Below are 19,479 nucleotides of genomic sequence, written 5' to 3'. Positions count from 1 at the left end.
GCCAGAACATGACGATCGGTATGATTTGTTCATGTTCCAGTAGGTGATTGGATTAGCCAATGAGTCTGACATAGGTTAGAATAGTGAGCGAGGAGTTGAGTCCTGGATTCCAGAGAGAGGTGGCCTGAAACAATGAAAAATCTTTATAATTTTTTTCTTTTTCAATTATTTTTTGAAATTTCTGAATTGATAACAATAATTCAATCTGGTAATGATTTATGGAGACCCAACTCACCGCTAGATCAGCCATCCGCAACAGTAGCCAGTACATATAGGATGGTACCCAGCAGAAGGCAAATACAATCACCAATGTTATCAACATCCGAGTGACCTTCTTCTTAGCAATCAGTATCTTTTCCTGAAAACATTTCTTCCAATTTTGATAAATTCAGTATAAAACTCACTTGATTAGTGCTTCGAAGGAGCATCGTCACATCGAAAGATCCACGTGGCGTTGAGAAAAACGAGGAGAATGATGACCGGCTCGGACGAGCAGAAAGGCCAGTTGTTTGAGGAATTGACAGCGAGTTCTTCTCTTTGAACTGGAACTGAAGTTTGAGAACATTTCTAGAAGAATCCAAATTTTAGCTTACCGTTTTTGACACAACTTTCATACTTGGGACTCTCTGAACCGCACTTACAAACCAATCGGAGAATGATGCTCGGGATGGAAGTGCTGAAAATGGTTTGATGATTTTTGAGCCAAACGATTTTTGACCTACTTTTCTCGATCATTTGTTGCTCGACAGTCGGATGATCACTGTTAATTGCAGTGTTTAATGTTATTATCACATTTCCATAAAGACCAACCATCAGAGCCAATGGNGCGAATAGAAGAGTCTANNTAGTACCGCGCGCTTTTTATTGGAACTACCGTAAACCTGTATTAGAAAAACCCTCTAATAGTAGGTCCATCCGAGGAGGGATTGGAAAAATAGAAGGACCCCTGTAATAGAAGAGCCCTCTTCAAAATATGTCGGTTGAAGTTGAAAATTTCCGTGCGTTTTCAGTGAAAATTTTTCCTGAAATTCCACTATGTCACAGAAATTTATTGAACAAATTTTCTCAAAAACTTACTCAATTTGTGTAAAATTAAAAGGTTTTCATGAATTTTAAACGAGAATGTGCCAATTTTTAGAATGAATATTTTCTTTAAAAGTCACCGAAAAAATAGAAAGTCCCAATCTAATGAAACATCTCTGTAGTAGAAGGGCCCTTCAAAGATGCCCTGGAACAATACAAGGGCCGGCCCTGCTGAAACAGGTTTTACGGTATTCACGGGCACTTGAGGATGTGATGTTTCTGAATTAAATGGGTACAGTAAATTGAATTTCTTTTGGCTCAGAATTTTTTGATTCATCTGAAAATTTTAGTGTAAAGTTCGAGTTTTTTTTGGTAGTTGATAACTGTTCTGTACTAGCACAACGAAGACAGGCACCTGAAAATCTCGCGGGCGGCTTCGATTGACGAGGGCCGACCTCAAATTCGAAACTTTATTAAACGAAAAAATTAATGTGAGCTTAGTGGGATTTTCTGAACCGAACTCAGTTGTTTTGGTATACTTGTACTTGTGGGCTCACCTCTGGAGGTGCCGCCCGTTACCGGCTGAGCGATGGTGGCGCAAGCTGAACGATGGGGTATAATAAAGCGGCACGACAGCAACGCGCTGTGTTAACACTAATTACTGTACACCGTAACGTCAGAATGCATACCGTAATTCCAAAAAAAAATCACCGAAAATCTCCTGTAAAAAAAATTCATACAAGGAAATCCTCACTGAATTCATAGTGACACCGAAACTACAATCGACGAAAACAGAATGAGACTTTCTAAATCTTACCACAGAAACAGAAAACTTAAAACATCAATTGGTAAAGTTGTTTCGTCGTCTGATGAGTCTTCCATAGACTCAAAAAAATCGTATTGCTACCAAACCGCTTTCGAATTCATTTGGGTCCATATATTGTCAGCAAACTTTCAAAGACTGAAAATCGAACACAGAATACGACTGTAAAAGCGAACATTGCACTTTAAAACGAAATTCCTCTATCGACACTGATTTTCCTTGTATAGTATGCAAATGCTCCACCTAACTGCTAACAATCATTTCCGTTTCGAAGATACGATAAGTGAGCACTGAACGATACTCAATCCAGTACGTTATTCTAATTCCTTGGATACAACATTGAAACAAAAAGAAAGATCCTTCTCACACCCCATCTTTCAAAACACACAATTCGCCCTTTTTCTCCTTCTACTCTCCTTAGTCTCTTTTTCCCATTTTGTTTAGCTGCTCATCGTTTTCGCTTTAATTTAATTTCGAAGATCCATCGGGTGCTCTTTTTTCTGGAAACACAAGAGAGTGCACTTTAGTCTGTTTCGTCCAAATAAACAACGTTTCCAAGTTTTCATAGAACTCTTTTTTATGAGTTCTGGGTTGTGGAACATTGTCATAATTCTGCTATTGTTTTTAACAAAAATAATTGAACATGAAAAGTGTTCCAAACAGTAGTAATTGTTTCTCATTCCCAAAAATTATCCGGGCTTCTTGTGAATGTTTTTCTACAACAGTTATTTTCTTATAGGAAAACCAAATTCAGCAAGATTTCAAAAACGCTTCATTAGTTGTCAAGAGATATCACAGCAGAGACTTTTTTAAGAAGCAGAATCCGGAATAAAATACTTATATCGGAATCTGGACAAATTAAATGTCACAGAAGTCGGAAAAGGGAATCCGGAATGAGATTGACTTCTCGTAATACGGACATCTCTGGTGGCCAATTTTTCGAAATCTCTCGTAGAAACCGAATTTTCCAAAAATGCTTTTTTTACGAAGTCTAACTACTCAAACTCTTTTATATTGTAAAACCCAAATTTACATTTGTTTGGTAACTAATTAAATTTCCGGTTTCAATGAGCTTACAGAAGAATCGGTAGATTAGGATTGGTGATTCGTCCAAGTTATGATGGTACCGCGGCGCTACCAACTGAGCTACGCTGGCGCATCTGAGGTGACGGAACAATGGGATTATAAAAGTGGCACGATAGAAACGTGCGTCGAAATCTGTCTCTCCAAGCATCATGAGTTTTCCTGTATGACTCCTATCAGTTCTCTCATACACGTCAATATTTAATATTACTCTGCTCTCTTGTCTTTCGTGCCGTCGATAGCTCAGTTGGTAGAGCGGAGGACTGTAGAGTCAGTGGGTATCCTTAGGTCGCTGGTTCGAATCCGGCTCGACGGATTGCCTTTTGCAAAACACCGTAAAAACTCTATTAGATAGCCAACACTAATTGAATGCCAGCCTCTAATACAGTTCCACCCTATAGCACCTCCGAACAATAGAGTGCCACCACCTAATTGAATGCCAGCCCCTAATATAAAGCCACTGCTGATATAATGCCGCTGCGGGTAAACGATGAAGAAGTTTCTGATTTTTTGCAAAAAATTCTCGGACACAGGTTCTTTGGGACCACGCATTCTTGCATAGGATAGCTATCGTTGTCACATCAACCCCCGGGATAAACTTCGGGTATTTGTTTTGAGTTTCAGTAGGTAATTTGCGCCGAACAGTAAAGTGCCAGCCTCTAATTGAATGTCAGCCCCTAATACAGTGCCACCCCAGACAACCTTCGAACAATAGAGTGCCATGGCTATCTAATAGAGTTTTTACGGCATTTTAGGCTCTAACCGAAATCGTAATTGCGCAATGTTCACACCCAGTTGTAACAGTAATGTTTAAAGTTTTCAATGTACATTGGGCACATTTTTTCTAACAGGTCAAAACATGATCTTATGGAAAAATTCCGCCAAACACTAAATTTAAAAAAAAACTCCGAAAAACTTCCTCTCCCCCCATCTTTGAATTCTAAAACCCAAATTTACATTTGTTTGGTAACTAATTAAATTTACGGTTTCAATGAGTTTACAGAAAAATAGGTTTATTCAAAATTGCTAATCATTTGTTTTCTGGGGGTGTTCAATGAAATTCTGTTGGAAGCGAACACATGTTTTTCCTATTTCGAATATTCCGAATTCCATTTTTTTTAGATTTCAGTATTTGTAATAAGGATTCCTCGTCTCCTTCCTTCCTAAAAATCTTATTTGTCCTAGTTTTTCTTCCACTCCCCACTTCCTTTTCTTTTCTATTCATTTTCAGTCATCCGATCCTTTTTTCTTAGCCGTTTCGTTTAATTTTTATTCCTTCATTCGTTTTTTTTTTGCTTCTTATTTCAACACTTTCTATTTTTAATACGTATTTAGTGTGCCTAGAGACTCGAAGAAGGCAGGGAAAAAGGAGAAGAGAGAGAGAGAGAGAGAGCCGGAAACGTATGTATTTTCTGAATTTTAATGTGTATCAAGATCATTCTGGAGTGAAGAAAGAGAAGGAAGACGGACTAGAAGAGGGGGAGGAATTCTCGATTCGCTTCGATACACATTCCCATTTTTTTATTGACACACTGCACCAGCGTTTCTTACTGTGATTCTCATTTTCAGATTACATTCTCATCCCGATTTTTTTTTCAAAATCACTTTTCTAGATTTTCCTGTATGCCTCCTATCGGTTCTATCATACACGCCAACATTTTATAGCACTCTGCTAACATATCTTTCGTGCCGTCGATAGCTCAGTTTGAAGAGCGGAGGACTGTAGAGTCGGTGGGTATCCTTAGGTGGCTGGTTCGAATCCGGCTAGACGGAATTGCTTTTTAGCGTTTTTTAAAACAATTTAGGTACTTACCAGAATCGTAACTCCGCAAATGCATTTGTTAATTTTGAGATCTGTCACAAACGAGCATTGATACAAAGAAACATTGTGTAGTTTTGACACCCAGTTGTAACAGTAAATTGCCCACATGAAGAACCATTGAATACCACATCCGATATACAAAGAAACAAAGTTTCACACGGTCTGTTCTGATTCTTCAAATTCTGAAACTGTGAAAAATATTTTGTCTCAAAAAGTTCCTAGACAAACGAGATCAATTTAATAATGTCTAATAATTTCATAATTCAGCTGCTTCTTTCATTTTTCCGGAAGTTATTAATTTTCCGATAGCCTCACTCATTCGCCATTTCCAGAATTATGCATTCTTTCCGTTCAACATTTTAATTCTTTAATTCCGAAAATCTCGTCTGATTTTTGAAGTTTTGTATGGCTTCTTCTGGGTATTAGTTAAACGAATTAGTGATAATCAACAAGAGAGATTGGAACACAACATTTTATGTCATACAAATTTTTACTAATCTCGATTTCTTGTTCCGTAAATTAGGAAACTTCGAAACGAAACTTCGAAATTTGGATAAAATTCCAAAATTTTAAAAATTGTGTTTTGAAATCATCAAGAATTTTCGGATAGGGCTTTACAAAATTTTTCGAAAATTTCGAGCTCAAGAATTCCGGAATTGCGGAAAACCCCGATTTTGAAAACTTCAGAATTTCAGAGTTTCCCTTTCAGCGAAAAATTGGTGAAAATTTGACGAAAAGCTTTCGAATACTAAAAAAATTGTAAAGAAATTCTGCTCGAGATCCACAAGGAAGCGTTTCGCGTTCGCCTTTGGAATAACGTAGTCCAGAAAAGCTCTAATCCCAAAAAGTTCTTAGGGAATTATTTCGATCGGAATTATTCCGTTCCCAACATCCTTGGTAAATCATCAAATTTCTTAAAGTTCAGTTGATGAATTGAATCATCATGAAGTCTGTTTTGCACATTTGTTAACGTAGGAGCCCTTCCCCGTTGTCCACTTGATGTCCTAAACTCATCGTAGATCATTGGCTCATTTTCTCGCCAAAAAAAGAAACAAACATGTTTAGTTAACTCTCTTCTGAACCACTCACATAATCTCATTTCTCTCATTTTCATTTTTTATTTTTCTTCCCAACTTCGTCATTTTTTCTACTTAAATATTCAATGGTGTGAACGTTTTTTTTTTTCAAAAAAGACTGTTGTCTCTCTAATCCACTTTATTTTTTCTTCAAAGTATCTAGAATAAAAATAAGAGAAATCTGATCTTCAAGACCGCTTCCGTCCTCTTTTACGTTTCTTCTGGTGCTTTAAGAAAAGAAATAATTGGACAGAAGAAAAAGAGCAGGAGTCTGTCAATCATGTCACTTTTTCTGAGTTTTTCTATTCCATCCATAGTGAGTATATTTGAGGTTTTTGCATTCTGAGACAAGGTGAATTTCAGAAAGGGAGGTTTGTGAATACACGGCGGTAATATTATATACATGGATTCAAAACGAGATTTCGCGCTTTTTTCCATTGCGTCGCGGTTGAAATTCGCTGCGTAGCGACTCACGTAACGTTTATTGCACTGCGAGGATGATACTGTACGCTGCACCCCAAGCCCCCGCGGAGCAGCGCCTTCGGTATAGCTCGATTGCTCTGTTTAAAAGGTTTACCGCTCTGTCAATGGTTGTCATATTAATTTTGTGTTCAGCCTTTTCCACTATACCGAATTTCCGAAACTGTATTCTTTCTCAAATTTATATTGAAAACTACACGTTTCGGGCTTCAATTGCGGTCGGTTGAAAACTGACGACCGCCGGTCGAGCTAACCGAGTTCGTGCATTCACACGTCAACATACTTGTAACGGACCGGGCCCGTCATTTCACAAGTTTTGAAAATTCAAAAAACACATAAGGGGGGACCCTTATTATCGCTGTCTGAAAAAAATGAAGGTTAGAGAATTTTTTTGCAGTCTGACTACGGTAGCGATGCCTAAATAGCACATATTAGGTGGAGACGCAGATTTTTTTCTCTGCGTCTCAACCGTCATTTCTTCAGACAGCGATAATATGCGATTTTATTCGATCAAAACATTTTTCCAAGTTTTTTCGATCTTTTTCGATAAAATAGACAAACAATCCAAAAAAAATGGAGAAAATTATATTAGTCGTAAAGAAAAGGAAGAACCGCTAAGGAGTGACTACCCGCATAAAGCTCAAAATTTGGCCCAAAAACACAGGATTTTTGATACCGGGCCCGGGCCTTGAAATTTTCCTCAGGCCCGGAATTTTACAAGTATGCGGCCGATCGATCGGTAAATTTTCCGACCAAACGGAAGCCTTAATTGCAACAAACACGTTCCAAGTATATTACAATCATTGTCGTAGAAAGTATCAATGTTTTTTTCAGTCTTTTCCACTATATGGGGTATTTGAAACTGTATGTTTTCTCTACAGTACCATTTTTCTAACGGCTTTTTGAAATTCAATTTTGATGACGTAACCATCTCTATTTCCACTAGAACAAAAGACAAAACAGAAACAGAAAGCTCTCTTGATTCTTCTTCAGAATTCTTCTTCCACTTCTTTTTTTCAAGTCTGTCTCACTTGTTGAATCATTTATGAGCTGCAATCAAAACCACTCATATCCCCTCCCCTCCTTCTATTTTTCTTTTCTGAGCTACAGATTCTCGCAGTTGGTGGCTTCTTCTATTTGATTCTGAAGATGTTGAAAGGAAGTCACATAGACACTAAAAATTACTGTAGATATTCGTTTTTTCATTCTTTTGTTTTGTTTTTGACCTACTTTCTAGTTTTGATTATGCCAATTTGAGCTAATCAAGACACAAATATGTATGCATAAATATATTGAGACTAATCAGGGGAAACAAATAATCAGAAATCTAAATGGGTCTGGGGTTTAGAAATAAATCAAGATTTCTAGAAGAAGGTTAATCATAACATTGACATTTGATTCGATAAATTTTTGACTCTTTTTTCAATTTCGAGCTTGATAAATAAATAAAAAGAGAAACTTCAAGTTCTTCTAAAGCTTCTAGATTTACGAAAATAATTTTTTTCCATTTTTGGCAATTTTTTTGCTTCTCCATCGAAAAAAATAGCCAAAAAATGTCGATCAATCTAGAAAAATATGCTAGAAATAAAAATTTTTCTCTCAAAATCTAGAAACTTTGAAGGCGTACAAAATTTAACGGCATTAGACGACAATTTCTGGCATGACGCATCAAAAAAATAGGGGCGGGGACTTCCTTCTGGCTTCCTACGCTTTTACAGTTTTGTGTAGATATGTGATTCATTTTTTATTTTGGAGTTGCAAATATTTTTTAAATATTTTATGTTACAAAATGCTTTCAAAGTTGTTAGCTGGTCTGTGAGAAAAATATTACCAAATCGTTTCGATTTCATTCTTTTTGAATCAAAATTCAGATTTGAATCTTATTTGTAATGCCCGTCCAAATTTCCCAATTCTGGTATTTCTGAGCCCAGAAATGAGTCGAAAGTGACGCCCTTATTCCAAAATTCACCGTTCGCACAGTTGAAACCGGTGCGACAGCACACCCCCATTGGACATTTGGACGTCACTTTGGGCTGCTTTCTGGGCTCAGAAATTCCATATTTGGGAACTTTGGACGCAGCATAATCAAATAATTGAGCAAGTTTCAAAAGTTCCGTATCTTTCAAATCTGACTCATTTTGCATGCTAATTGTAATAAAATGCAATTTTAAAAAATGATTATACTAATTTTCGCAAGAACTCTAGCTTCTCAGCTTTCGAAATTTCAAAAATGTGTCAAAACAACGTCCAATTTTCTAACTCTAATTTCGAACCCAACAAATCTTCAAAAGTTCATTCATTTACATATTCTCTCAATATATTTTCCTTTCCCACCCAAATGTTCAATTATTCCTATTCCCGCCCTTTTCATTGCAATAACTGGTTACTTTTCTCCTTTTCAAATCTAAATCCCTTTTCATAAGTTTTTGGTCCCTCCGGCTATTTTTGGAAGTATTGGAAGAAAAAAAAAGAAGCAAAAGAAGGTCATTCTCTTTCCGTTTTCATTCCTTCACCTCCTTCTTTCCTCCTCCTACGCCTTCCAGATTTCTTCGAACTTTTCTTCTTTTTCTGATGAAAATTCTTGTTGTTTTCCATACTGATTTTGATTCATGATTTCTTCCTTTGAGAAGACTATTGAAAATAGTTGTTCGTGAAAGTTTGAGACCTCCAAATACCTTATTGAGAAATTCGAATCCAGACTTCCGCAAACTATGAAAACCTTCAAAACAACGTCGATTTTTTTGGAAAAAATATAGAACATTTTTCAGAGAAAATTGTTCGGTGTCTGAAAATCTGGTGTCTGAGATAAGTCAAAGACTATGTCTGCTTCAAGGTAGATCACTATAGCTTGCTGAAATACAATCACTATAGCTTGCTGAAACCATAAATAAGAATGAGATTCCACAAAAACCTACTCAAAGTTTCCTCAGGTTAAAAAATATTTTTCCGTTTCACCAAACCAGTTTAAACCAGTGCTAAACATCATTCCAATAAATCAGCTCCTAAAACTGCTCTGGAGGGACGAGAACTTTCTAGTACTCAGCCAGTTGCAACTTTCTGCTGTAAAATTTGTAAATGTTGTAAATGACATGAATAGGTGCTTCCACAGATGAATCGATTTCTGAGAATTTTAGTTTTATTAAGAAATTTTGAGAAAGCCAAGTTTGCCAAATCGCTCGCCGAACACATTTTCTTATTCGGAACAATCTAACTCTCAAACCAACTTTCCAGTCTTCTAGATTCGAGAATTTCAATTTACCATGTTTTTCAATCATCGTGCAAAACAAGAAATATGAGGATTTCTTTTCCTAAAAACAATGCTTGGCCTAAGCGGATAGAGCTCTTCAAAGTTTTGATTCTCCGTTTTGAAACAAAATAAATAAGTCGAAAAGTACATCTGATCTCACAGATAGAGTCTGCTGAAAGTGGAAGAAGATTTTTTTAAAAGAAGTTTAGTGGTCATATTTATATAAAAAGGGCTTTGTGAAATTGCAAAATGCTCTAATTTTCCATATTCTCGTCTAATTACCATAAAACCTGTGATAGAAATGTCCCTAACTTTTAACGTTAAGCCAGTTCATCTCAGTTCCTATCGAAGATGTAGAAAATTGTCAACTGATAAAATGTTTATCATAATAACAGGAAGTGTTTTATTAATTGACATATTTTTGATATCTTGCATAGGAAGTGAGATAATTGAGCTTAAAATTGACAGTCTGGGGCCTTTTTGTTACAGGTTTCACGGCACTTCGAAAAATATAAAGTCGGCTTATCTCGAAATTTAGTTGTTCTAGTTTTCAGCTTTCAATCTTTTAGTTTTTCCTCGATTCCGGTCGTGTGCCTTCCCCCGCTTTTTACGACACCAGACTGGTCATAACGGACACGTTTCTGAGTCCGTCTAGACTTTTAATTTTATTTTGGATCGACTGCTTTTTATTTTTCCAGAGATCTTCAAACCAGATACCCAGAAACTCCTTCTATAGAAAATTATCTTTCCCATAATGCAACATAGGCTCCTCCCCTCTCCACAGGATACATAGGGACGCGCGGAACCCGGGAGATGTCGGCTGCTGTCTAGGTCCCTATATAAACAGATGACCTATATAAGATTTCGTTCTTCCGAGAACATATACTAAAATTGGAACAATACAGAGAAGATTAGCATGGCCCCTGCGCAAGGATGACACGCAAATTCGTGAAGCGTTCCAAATTTTTTGACTAATTTTGTTTAATGACCCATAAAGTGTTCAACAATTTTCAGGAGATTTCAAGGACTCTGAAACTCTTCTTCGTTGGCTCCGTGCTCACGAGGAAGTTGCCACGTGGGATTTGCAAGGATGACACGCAAATTCGTGAAGCGTTCAAAATTTTTTGACTAATTTTTGACATGCAGACCTATAAAATGTTAGACCAAGTCAGCATATATAAAAAAATTTTCGAGATAGCTATTTTTTTGTCATGTCCCCCATCCTAGAATCTAAATTCTTAAATTTTTTAAAAATTCAAAACTTTTAAAAATTTCACAGTTTCAAAAACAAAATATCAGCAAGTTGAGTTTTTTCAAACATTAGTATTTTGTCTACAGTACGTTTCTGACTTTTTTTGACTTTTCTAATAAATTGAAACTTTTAAAAACGAAATTCCGAAAATTTTAAAGTTTCAAATGGAGAATTCTTTTTCTTAATTTTCTTAATTTGTCAATCCACAAATTCTTAATTTGTCAATCCACAATTCCCCAAATTTCCCTCTGCTTCTTAATTATATATTTCGAAAATCTCTAAACGTTTTCTTTTTCAACCTTCAAGAACATAGAAACATAAATAATACAGTTTGCTCTGAAAATGTTCGAACTTGTCTCGTCTTTCTAAATTAAGTTCTTCTTTTCCTATTTTTTCATTCAATCTCTCTATCTCCGTGCTTCCATCCCATCCCTCTTCCAATTTTTTCCAGTTTTCCACATCGGATACTCCCGTTGTTTTTGTTGTCGGTTTCATTCATTCAAAAAATGTGGGTTCTTATATTTGAAGGCGCACAGACGACATCCCGCCTAGAAAAATTCTTTTGAAATCGAGAAAGAAAACATTTTGTCCAGGGTTCCGTCAATTTTTAATCATTATTTTCAGCATTACATTTCTGTTTTCCTTCTGGAGGGACTCCGAAAAAATGACTAATTTTTAGATGTCCCATATATTCCCTTAAATCTTCAACTGATTTTTTCTTTTTTGTCTTTTTTGAATTGAATTTCAAATGTTTTTTTTTCAGATTCCTCTACAAAAAAAAAGAAGACAAAAAACGGAATACGACAGGAAACATGACACATTTTCTCATTATTTTCTTCTCCTTTTTTTCATTTCCCATTAGGTTCATCTTGCATTTTTTAAACGGGTTTCTTCTCATCTGACCTCCCATCAACTGAGGAAAAAATTTACTGATTTCTTTCTAGATTGGTTCTAGGCCCTTTTTTATTGATAAATAAAAAATGTTTCTGTTTCACAATTCCGGAATGAAGCTACTGGTTCCGATAACACCCATTGTCAATTGCGGTGCTACAAATATCAATGGAGGATTGTACTTCCAAAATCCCTGTTTTAAGCCCCCATCTCTTGTCCGAACTTTTATGAATAATTGTGTATCTTTTTTTTCGTTTTTTGTTTCTCTTATAAATCCGTTCAGATTGGTCGGAAGTTCTGGATTGGACAGGTGGAGTGGACGGACGAACGGATGCACTTTTAATAATACAGGTCAGTTTTTTTATTCATAGGAGCAGAGATTCTTTTGGTTTGGAAGTCTGGGCTTGATCGGTGTTTTACGGAAATTTCTGTTTCATCAAATCGATATAAAACTTTCTGGGAATTTATTTTTTGATAGGCATTCCTGATTTGTGTCGTTTACAAAAATATGTACTTCTACAAAAATGTAAGTGGCTATCACTAGAGATTTCATTAAAAATTACATACTGTCAAACCTGCAATAGAAGGGCAGCCGAACTGTAAGCCAACTCATTTTTATTGTTACTTTGAGCCAATTTATCTCGGTTATTGTCAAAGATATAACAACGATTTCAACTGATACATTGTTTATCATGATATCAGAAAAGTTTTGTCAGTTGACAGTTTTTTGGTATCTTGCATAGAAATTGAGATAACTGAGCTCAAACTTGACAGTGTGGGGGGCCTTCCTATTGCATGTTCTACGGAATTTTTTTTCGATAATCAATTCTTGTCATTTCATGCCTTAACAGTTCGAAAAACTAGAATTTCTGATGCAGATTAGTGCACTTTTGATTTTCCACTAAATGTTATAGACATTCTGTCCAGCTCTGCATATTTTTCAAACTCTAAAAAAGCGAATTCTAATTCCAGAAGGTTAATCTCTTTGCAATTTTTTTCTCGAAATCCACACATAAACAATTGAGTGTAACGTAAGCATTCCTCCTCTTTTGTGGTATGTATCCTTCTTTCGTTTTGACGTATGTTCTTCATTGAAAAAAGCAAGATAGTAGACAAGTTTGCTCATCATTCAATCCCTTCACAATACATGGTTTTCATAATTTCTGTCAATTTTTCAAATTAGCTGATATTCTCGTTTCCTTCCATTTTTAAATTATGCTCTTTCCATCAGTAAAGCATCACCTCATTTATGTTGAATAGTTTTTTCTTATGTTTCGAAACAGTGAAATTTTAAACAAAGATTACGGTTTTTCCTTGGAATTTCGAAATTCGTTGATACTTTTGCAAAATTTATACTAAAATTTATACAAATTGGAGCAGAGGAAGAGAATGGGCCGAAGGTCCCACAGCGACAAGTACCCTAACCTAAAAATAATTTTTTTTTCGATTTATTTTCTTGTTTTTCTCTGATTTTCGCCGATTTTCCTTTTGTTTTTCCTCATAAAAGTCGAAAAAAGCTTCTCTAAATCCAAAGAATTGTCGAAAAACGGACGAAAATCGAGAAAAAACTTTAAAAATTAACACAATTTTTAGGTCGGCCACAGCCACTGGAGTTTCTGTTCCACAGCTTCGAATTTTTTCGTTCTAGAATAATACTTTTGCACTTACATGTTTTCTTTCCATCGCCGTGTCTTCATCAAACTATTTTGTTACCTATTATTTGAAACACTGAAAAAATCAAAACAAAAATTGGAATTTTTCCCGAAAAGTAAAAAGAATTTGATACTTTAGCACACATAAGGAAAAATCATGAGAAGTTTTAGGCAACATTTTTGGGCTGAAAAACCTGTATAAGTCTGTATAAATCTCCCAACAAAACAAGTTTCGACAGAAAAACTGTCGAAAAGTGGTTTCTAAAAATGTTATATTTCTAACTCAAATATGTAAAGTAATACACTGCTTTTCCAAGTTGCAACCAAAAATGTATAAAGTTTATTCCTCAGAAAAATCAAATCGCTTTCCACAATTTCCGCTTTATATTCTCCCAGAAACGGATGAATCATTGTCATGTGGTTTTGCACAAAAACATGAACGAATATTTATAACTAATTGAGTATGAGAACGTTCATATCTTCTTTCATATCTCTCAATTTTCTAAAACTTCTATTTCAGTCGTTTTAATCCTTCTAGACATGTTATCTGCGATAAAGAGTGCAACCACAATTTCAAAATCCCTAGCAACAAATACCTAGAATACATTTGTTTTTTTTTGATAGCAAGAGCTTATTCACTGAATTATCAATGCAAATTTAGTTATCCTAGTCGAAAAGAAATTTTGGATAAGAGGTAAACAGAAAGGAAATAAGAGAGCAATAGAATTGATATTCCAAGCGCATTGGTCTCTTTTGGGCACCCCCAGGAGCACACATAATAAAACTGAAATTGAGTTACTCGTCCCTCACTCTTCTTTTGGTTTCAGTAGTTTTCTCTGCCCCCGAAAAAATAGAATGCATTTTCATTTGGAACCTATTCTTCTTTTATCTCAACGTCTCTTATCAATAGTTAGAGAGACGCAGATTCTCGATTACCTCATCACAAACCGGAAAATAGGGCATTCTGAGCACACTCTCTGCTCATGTGCACTCCGCAGTTTAATTCCTCTTCCAAATACCCACATGTCTGGGAGAGCTACTCTATTTTTGATTATTTGGAGACGAGGAAGTACTTTACCAATTTGGAAGAAATGGCTTGCTTTTTTAAAGAATTCTAGAATTTTGGAATTTGTATAAATAACTGGTGCATGCCGTCTTTTGGAGTCAAATGATTCTGTTGTGAGAAAAAAGCAAATTTTTGATCAATGAACTTTTTGATTTCTCAATTTATAAATGAATTTTTCTTATAGCAGTTATCTGGTTGATGTTATTATGACAAACATTTTATCAGTGGTTCGATTTTCGATATCTTCTATAGAAATTTAGATGATTGAGCTCAAAGTGCATATTAGAGTGTTTACGGTGGCTCTAGTCAGAGGTTTCACATTTTTTAAAAATAATTTTTTTTCGAATTTCGGTTTTTTTGTTCATTTCTGGCTGTGAGAGAGTTTTTGTGTGAGTCTGAATGGATCTAGTTTCCGAGTTTGATTTAAAACTAGGTAACTGAAACAGAGATAATTTGCAAACTCGATTTTGGCATTTCAACTTTTTAAACAAAATGCTCTGTTGCGAATATCTTTCAAAATTAGCAAAGTTGGGAAACAGAATACTTCACCGTTTCGTTTCCATTAATTTAACCAGTGAATGCTTTTCTCATTTTTAAACATTCTCTGAATTCCACTCTCATTGTTTATCGTTGTCCCGTCTCTAACCCGTTTCAAAATAATTTTGATTAGTTATACTCAGAGGTTTTACAGTTTTTAGATGCGTTTTTCTTTTCCAATTTCGAGTTTTTGTGTTCCATTTCTGGTTTTATACTCTAGCAATGAGAAGTTTAGCTTTAGAAATATTTCAGTCTGGTTGCCGATTCAAATCAAATAGTGACTGAAACAGAGAAAATTTGCAAATTGAATTTGAATTTTCAATATTGTTTTTTCTATTATTTTTGTTACAAAATCACTTTTTTTTACACTGCGCTTAAGTGTCTACAGTTAAAATACCCGAAAGCAAAATTGATACAACTGAATCAGTATGTAAATATTTTAAGATTTTTTAAATTCCAGAAAAGCGTTCTGCTTCGAACAATTTTTGTTATAAATAAATTGTTCCCAACATTTTAATTGTAAGCTAAAATTATAGGAATACTCTCTGAACTTCGTTCTGATTACTTATGTTGTTCCATCTAGGGTTGGCTTGAGAGCGAAAAGGGGCGATCCCCGCCCCAGAGAGGCGGCATACTTTGCGTAATCACGCGTAACTGAATGGACCAATTGACTTGAAACTTTCAGGGTAGCCTAATTGCGTACCCTGAACCGTAAAAAAATTGAAAAAATTTGGTTACTGCTTCATTCAACGAACTGTTTTTTTTTTCCACAGGCGGGGCTCCCGCTTAAAAGCGGGAGCCCCATTGCCAACCCTAATTCCATCAATAACCCTGTTTTTAATGATTTATATGTTTGATAATTTTGGTTACTAACAATCAGAGGTTTCATCTTTTTAAATGAGTTTTTATTTTCGAAATTCGGGGATTTTCTTTTCATTCCTTGATATGAGTGTGTGGAAACAATTGATGAATCTAGTTGCTGATTGCAATTAGAAACAACTGAAACAGAGATCATTTGCGAAATTAACTTAGACTTTTTTTCTGTTACAACATGTTTTCGAAATTAAGACGGCTGTGCATAAGCATATTTCGTGCACTGTGGTCATTCAAATAAAATCTTAAAATTAGAAAAACTGTATCGAAAAAAAACGAGTTGGTATCCGGTGGCTGGCAGCTTAGAGTGAGTTTTCTAGTCCTCGGCCAAATTTCATACTCGAATTTTTCAGTGCTTTTTTTTTGATTTCCGACCGATCTTCCTCAAGAATTCCAGCTTTTTCTGTTATATCTGCAAAAATATTTTTGATGAGTGAAAAAAATCGAACGATTCCATAAGAAAACGGATGAAAATTGAAAAAAAAAACGAAGAAATCGCACACGAAATTTTCGCACTGATAGCCGTCGCAGGGGACTAGAAAACTCACACTCGGCCGCCATCCCCCGGATTTCACTTTGGTCAGGCTCGCCGTCTGGGCCCTGATTTTGCAAGTACGCTTTCAACAATCATTCTCAGCAAATTTTTGGCACATGTGCCGCTACTTGGGGCACCGGTGCCGCTGCAACGCGGTAATCGTGCCCGGGGGGTCGGAGCACGCATGCATTTTGCGTGCCGTTGCCGTGCCGTATCCGTGCTCATGTGTGCCGTTATTTGAAATTCTTTCCCGAAAATTGGCTCAATTAATTTCAATATTTTCTTTAAATTTAACAGTTTATTCGATTAGAAATTCAAAAAAAGAGTAACAAAAAAAAAGAAAAACGATCATTTAAATCTGTAGAGAAGATTGTGTCGAAGATGTCGAATTTCGATGAAAGTACCTTTCCTACTCCTCTTCTCCAGCTTTATTGGCGCTGGGCTTGGCAGGGTGTTTCTGAAAGAACTTTAAAGATTATTTACATAACTAATTGGATGAAAACTCACATTTCTTTGGACGAATTGTCTGCTGCTGTCAGAAGTTCGGAAAAAGATTTGTTATTATCCACTATTATTCATTTCTAGGTTAAGAAATATCAACTTTATGTCACCATGTCCCTTTTTGTCTATTTATTCTCTTTTTCATTCTTTTTTCTTTTATTCTTCCACGTATTTTTTACGTAATAAATACAAATACAAATTGTCTTCCCGAAAATCCATCGGAAGTTGTCTGGCACGTTTTCACCGAAGATCAGCGGAACTGTAAAACAGGGATTAACATTAACCTTTCGAACATTTTTTTTTTGAACACTGTCATTTTAAAATAGTTCAGTTTTTCACATCTCGCCCACTTACATATTTAATTTGGAATATTCATCGTTGCTGGTCGTAAAATACCTTCTTCTTCTTCAGTATCCCCCACGGTTGGACGACTTCCCTTCTCGACTTTTATAACTGAAAAGATTTCCGACATCATATTACTTGAAAATCTCTCAACTCACCTATTTTCCTTCGGTGTCTCTTCCAACGGGACATCTGGTACAGCCAATGTCTGAAAACTAAACAGAAATATATTTCATGATTTTCCACCTGAAAGCCTAGAAAAACAAAACCAAATGCCATAAAACGGTGAAAAGTACAAAAATTTATGAAAATGAATGACAAGCTATTTTCGCAACATTTTCGAAACTATGGATAGAGACGATATGCGCAGGTGGTTCAAGAAAGGGCACGGCAGCGGCACGGTAGCGGCACGCCACATGCTTGCTAGGGGCACGGGTGCGGTGTTCCAAGGGCACTTTCAACGCGGTACGGTGCCGATTGGATGCGGATCCTGTGCCCCTCTGTGCCCTGCCGTGCCGAAAACTAGCGAAGTTCATGGTCAAACTAATATTTAAAATAGAGAGCAGCACAAATAATAAAACTGAAACGGTATGTAAATATTTTAGATTTTTAAAATTCAAAAATCGTTCTACTTCGAACGATTTTCATCAAAATCAAATTGTTTTCGAAATTTTCTTGAATGAAAATTCTCTGAATTTCGTTCTGATTGTTGATTGTTGTTCCGTCTCTAACCCTAACTTTCTTTGCTTGAGAACATGAAGATTAAAAATCTATTTTCTTTTGTTTTCTTCTTTCTTCCTCTCTTGTCTTTCTAAATTTTTCCCTATTTTCGAAAAGTGCTCTAATGATATACGTATTAGGCCTACACACATAGCTCATCTTATTATCATTCTCACATTTCTAGACATCAACAATTTCTTCTTATTTTTAAGAGAAAAGAAGACTCTCAAAAACAAAACACCAATGCTCTCCTCCTCTTTTTTAAATTCATTAATCCCATTTAGTCGCTGATTTATATTCAAATCTACTGTCTCCAACAAAGACAAAATTCTCAATTTTCAATTCGTTTTTTTTCCTCTTTCTTGCTTTCTTCATCCTCTTCTTATCCTCATTAGGAGTGCATCCGTATTCCATTAAAAGAGCTCCTCTCTGCCCAAAATGGGGACCCATTCTTCGGCTTTTCGACGCTTTAGGAAAACGAACGAATCTCATTAAATAGAGATAAAAAAAGAGGCGAAAAAGATAGAGACAGAGGAGAGTAACCTCTGGAGGCAAACAAAAAAGGAAATTCGAAAGAGGTTAAGAATTTGTTTTTGAGATAATGTTCAGGCTTTTTAGAAAATTTATGTTTTAAATAAAAATCAAAGCATTAGAAATCATAAAAAAATACACATCTTCAAAAATATTATCATATTGAAACAGTTTTTTAAACAATCAGAAATGCCTCGGTACATTTGAAATTTACAAAATTGTGTAATCCAAAAAAGGCAGAGAACATTTTTGACACATTCGGATTTACCCATTATTTTGACTTTTTATCAAAACTTTGTTTCGGAACTATTTGTTGTACTAAAAATTACTGTTTCAAACTTGAAAAAATAAGTGGTCCCAATTGCATTTTTGATGTTTTCGCAATGTTCCCGTTAATCTTTTTTGAAAAAACGAAATCTCTGTTTCACTTTACGGCTAACTATAGTAAACGGTTTTTTTAATCAATGATAATTGCCTCATTACTTTACCGCTTTGTGCTTTTCCGGCATTTTTTTCCAGAAATTTGTATTGCCCCCATGCTATATTTTTCCTAATATTATCATGATAAGACTAGAGAAAAATCCGAAATCCCCAAAAAAAAACGCCGGCAGAAAACAAAAAAGGTTTGTGAATAGGCACGAGGATTTGAATACTCTCCTCCATGGGAAATCGTTACATCGCGTTCCAACGACTGAAACTGTATTGAACTTTATAAATCTTATAACTGAAACAGAAAATTTAAGGCCTGACTCATTGTTGTTTATGAAAGACATTCGAATTGCTATGCACTCATACCAAAGTTACATCTGACAAGTATTCCTATGTCCCCTAATAAAAATATGTTTGTAAACGTATGTCTTTTTACTGAAACTGAAATTTTTGAATTCAATTGAAACATTTTGTGAGCCAACTCAAAAAGAAGATTTCGAAATACAGTAGTTTGAAAAACCCTTATCACAATGGAAACTTGTGATTCCCAAGTTTCCACAAAATGTTCATCCTCGGAATCTCAACTAAACGCTACT

At 35.5% G+C, this 19,479-nt stretch overlaps 2 protein-coding genes and 2 non-coding genes across 4 annotated transcripts; 3 read left to right on the top strand and 1 right to left on the bottom strand.

Annotated features, from left to right (window-relative positions):
* Positions 1 to 52: 52 nt before the first annotated feature.
* CBG12701 lies at positions 53 to 813 on the bottom strand (the record flags this gene model as incomplete). The annotated part of the gene is made up of 5 exons (XM_045240836.1): positions 53 to 124; positions 236 to 358; positions 405 to 548; positions 594 to 676; positions 723 to 813. The coding sequence occupies 5 exons, from the start codon at positions 811 to 813 to the stop codon at positions 53 to 55; spliced, it is 513 nt and encodes a 170-aa protein (XP_045094950.1).
* A 2,348-nt stretch (positions 814 to 3,161) lies between these two features.
* On the top strand, positions 3,162 to 3,245 carry CBG28310. Its single transcript is given in 2 exon segments — positions 3,162 to 3,199; positions 3,209 to 3,245. It is a non-coding gene (tRNA).
* A 551-nt stretch (positions 3,246 to 3,796) lies between these two features.
* CBG25363 lies at positions 3,797 to 3,907 on the top strand (the record flags this gene model as incomplete). Its single annotated transcript, XM_045240829.1, has 1 exon — positions 3,797 to 3,907. One exon carries the CDS (start codon positions 3,797 to 3,799, stop codon positions 3,905 to 3,907), a length of 111 nt encoding a protein of 36 aa, XP_045099318.1.
* Positions 3,908 to 4,618: 711 nt separating this feature from the next.
* Positions 4,619 to 4,702, top strand: CBG29025. The gene is given in 2 exon segments: positions 4,619 to 4,656; positions 4,666 to 4,702. It is a non-coding gene (tRNA).
* The last annotated feature ends 14,777 nt before the right edge of the window (positions 4,703 to 19,479 follow it).

Source organism: Caenorhabditis briggsae (assembly GCF_000004555.2).
Source record: "Caenorhabditis briggsae complete genome, chrI, whole genome shotgun sequence".
Taxonomy (NCBI): domain Eukaryota; kingdom Metazoa; phylum Nematoda; class Chromadorea; order Rhabditida; family Rhabditidae; genus Caenorhabditis; species Caenorhabditis briggsae.
Note: the sequence above shows the minus strand (reverse complement) of the source record. Positions and strands in the feature narration are given on the sequence as shown.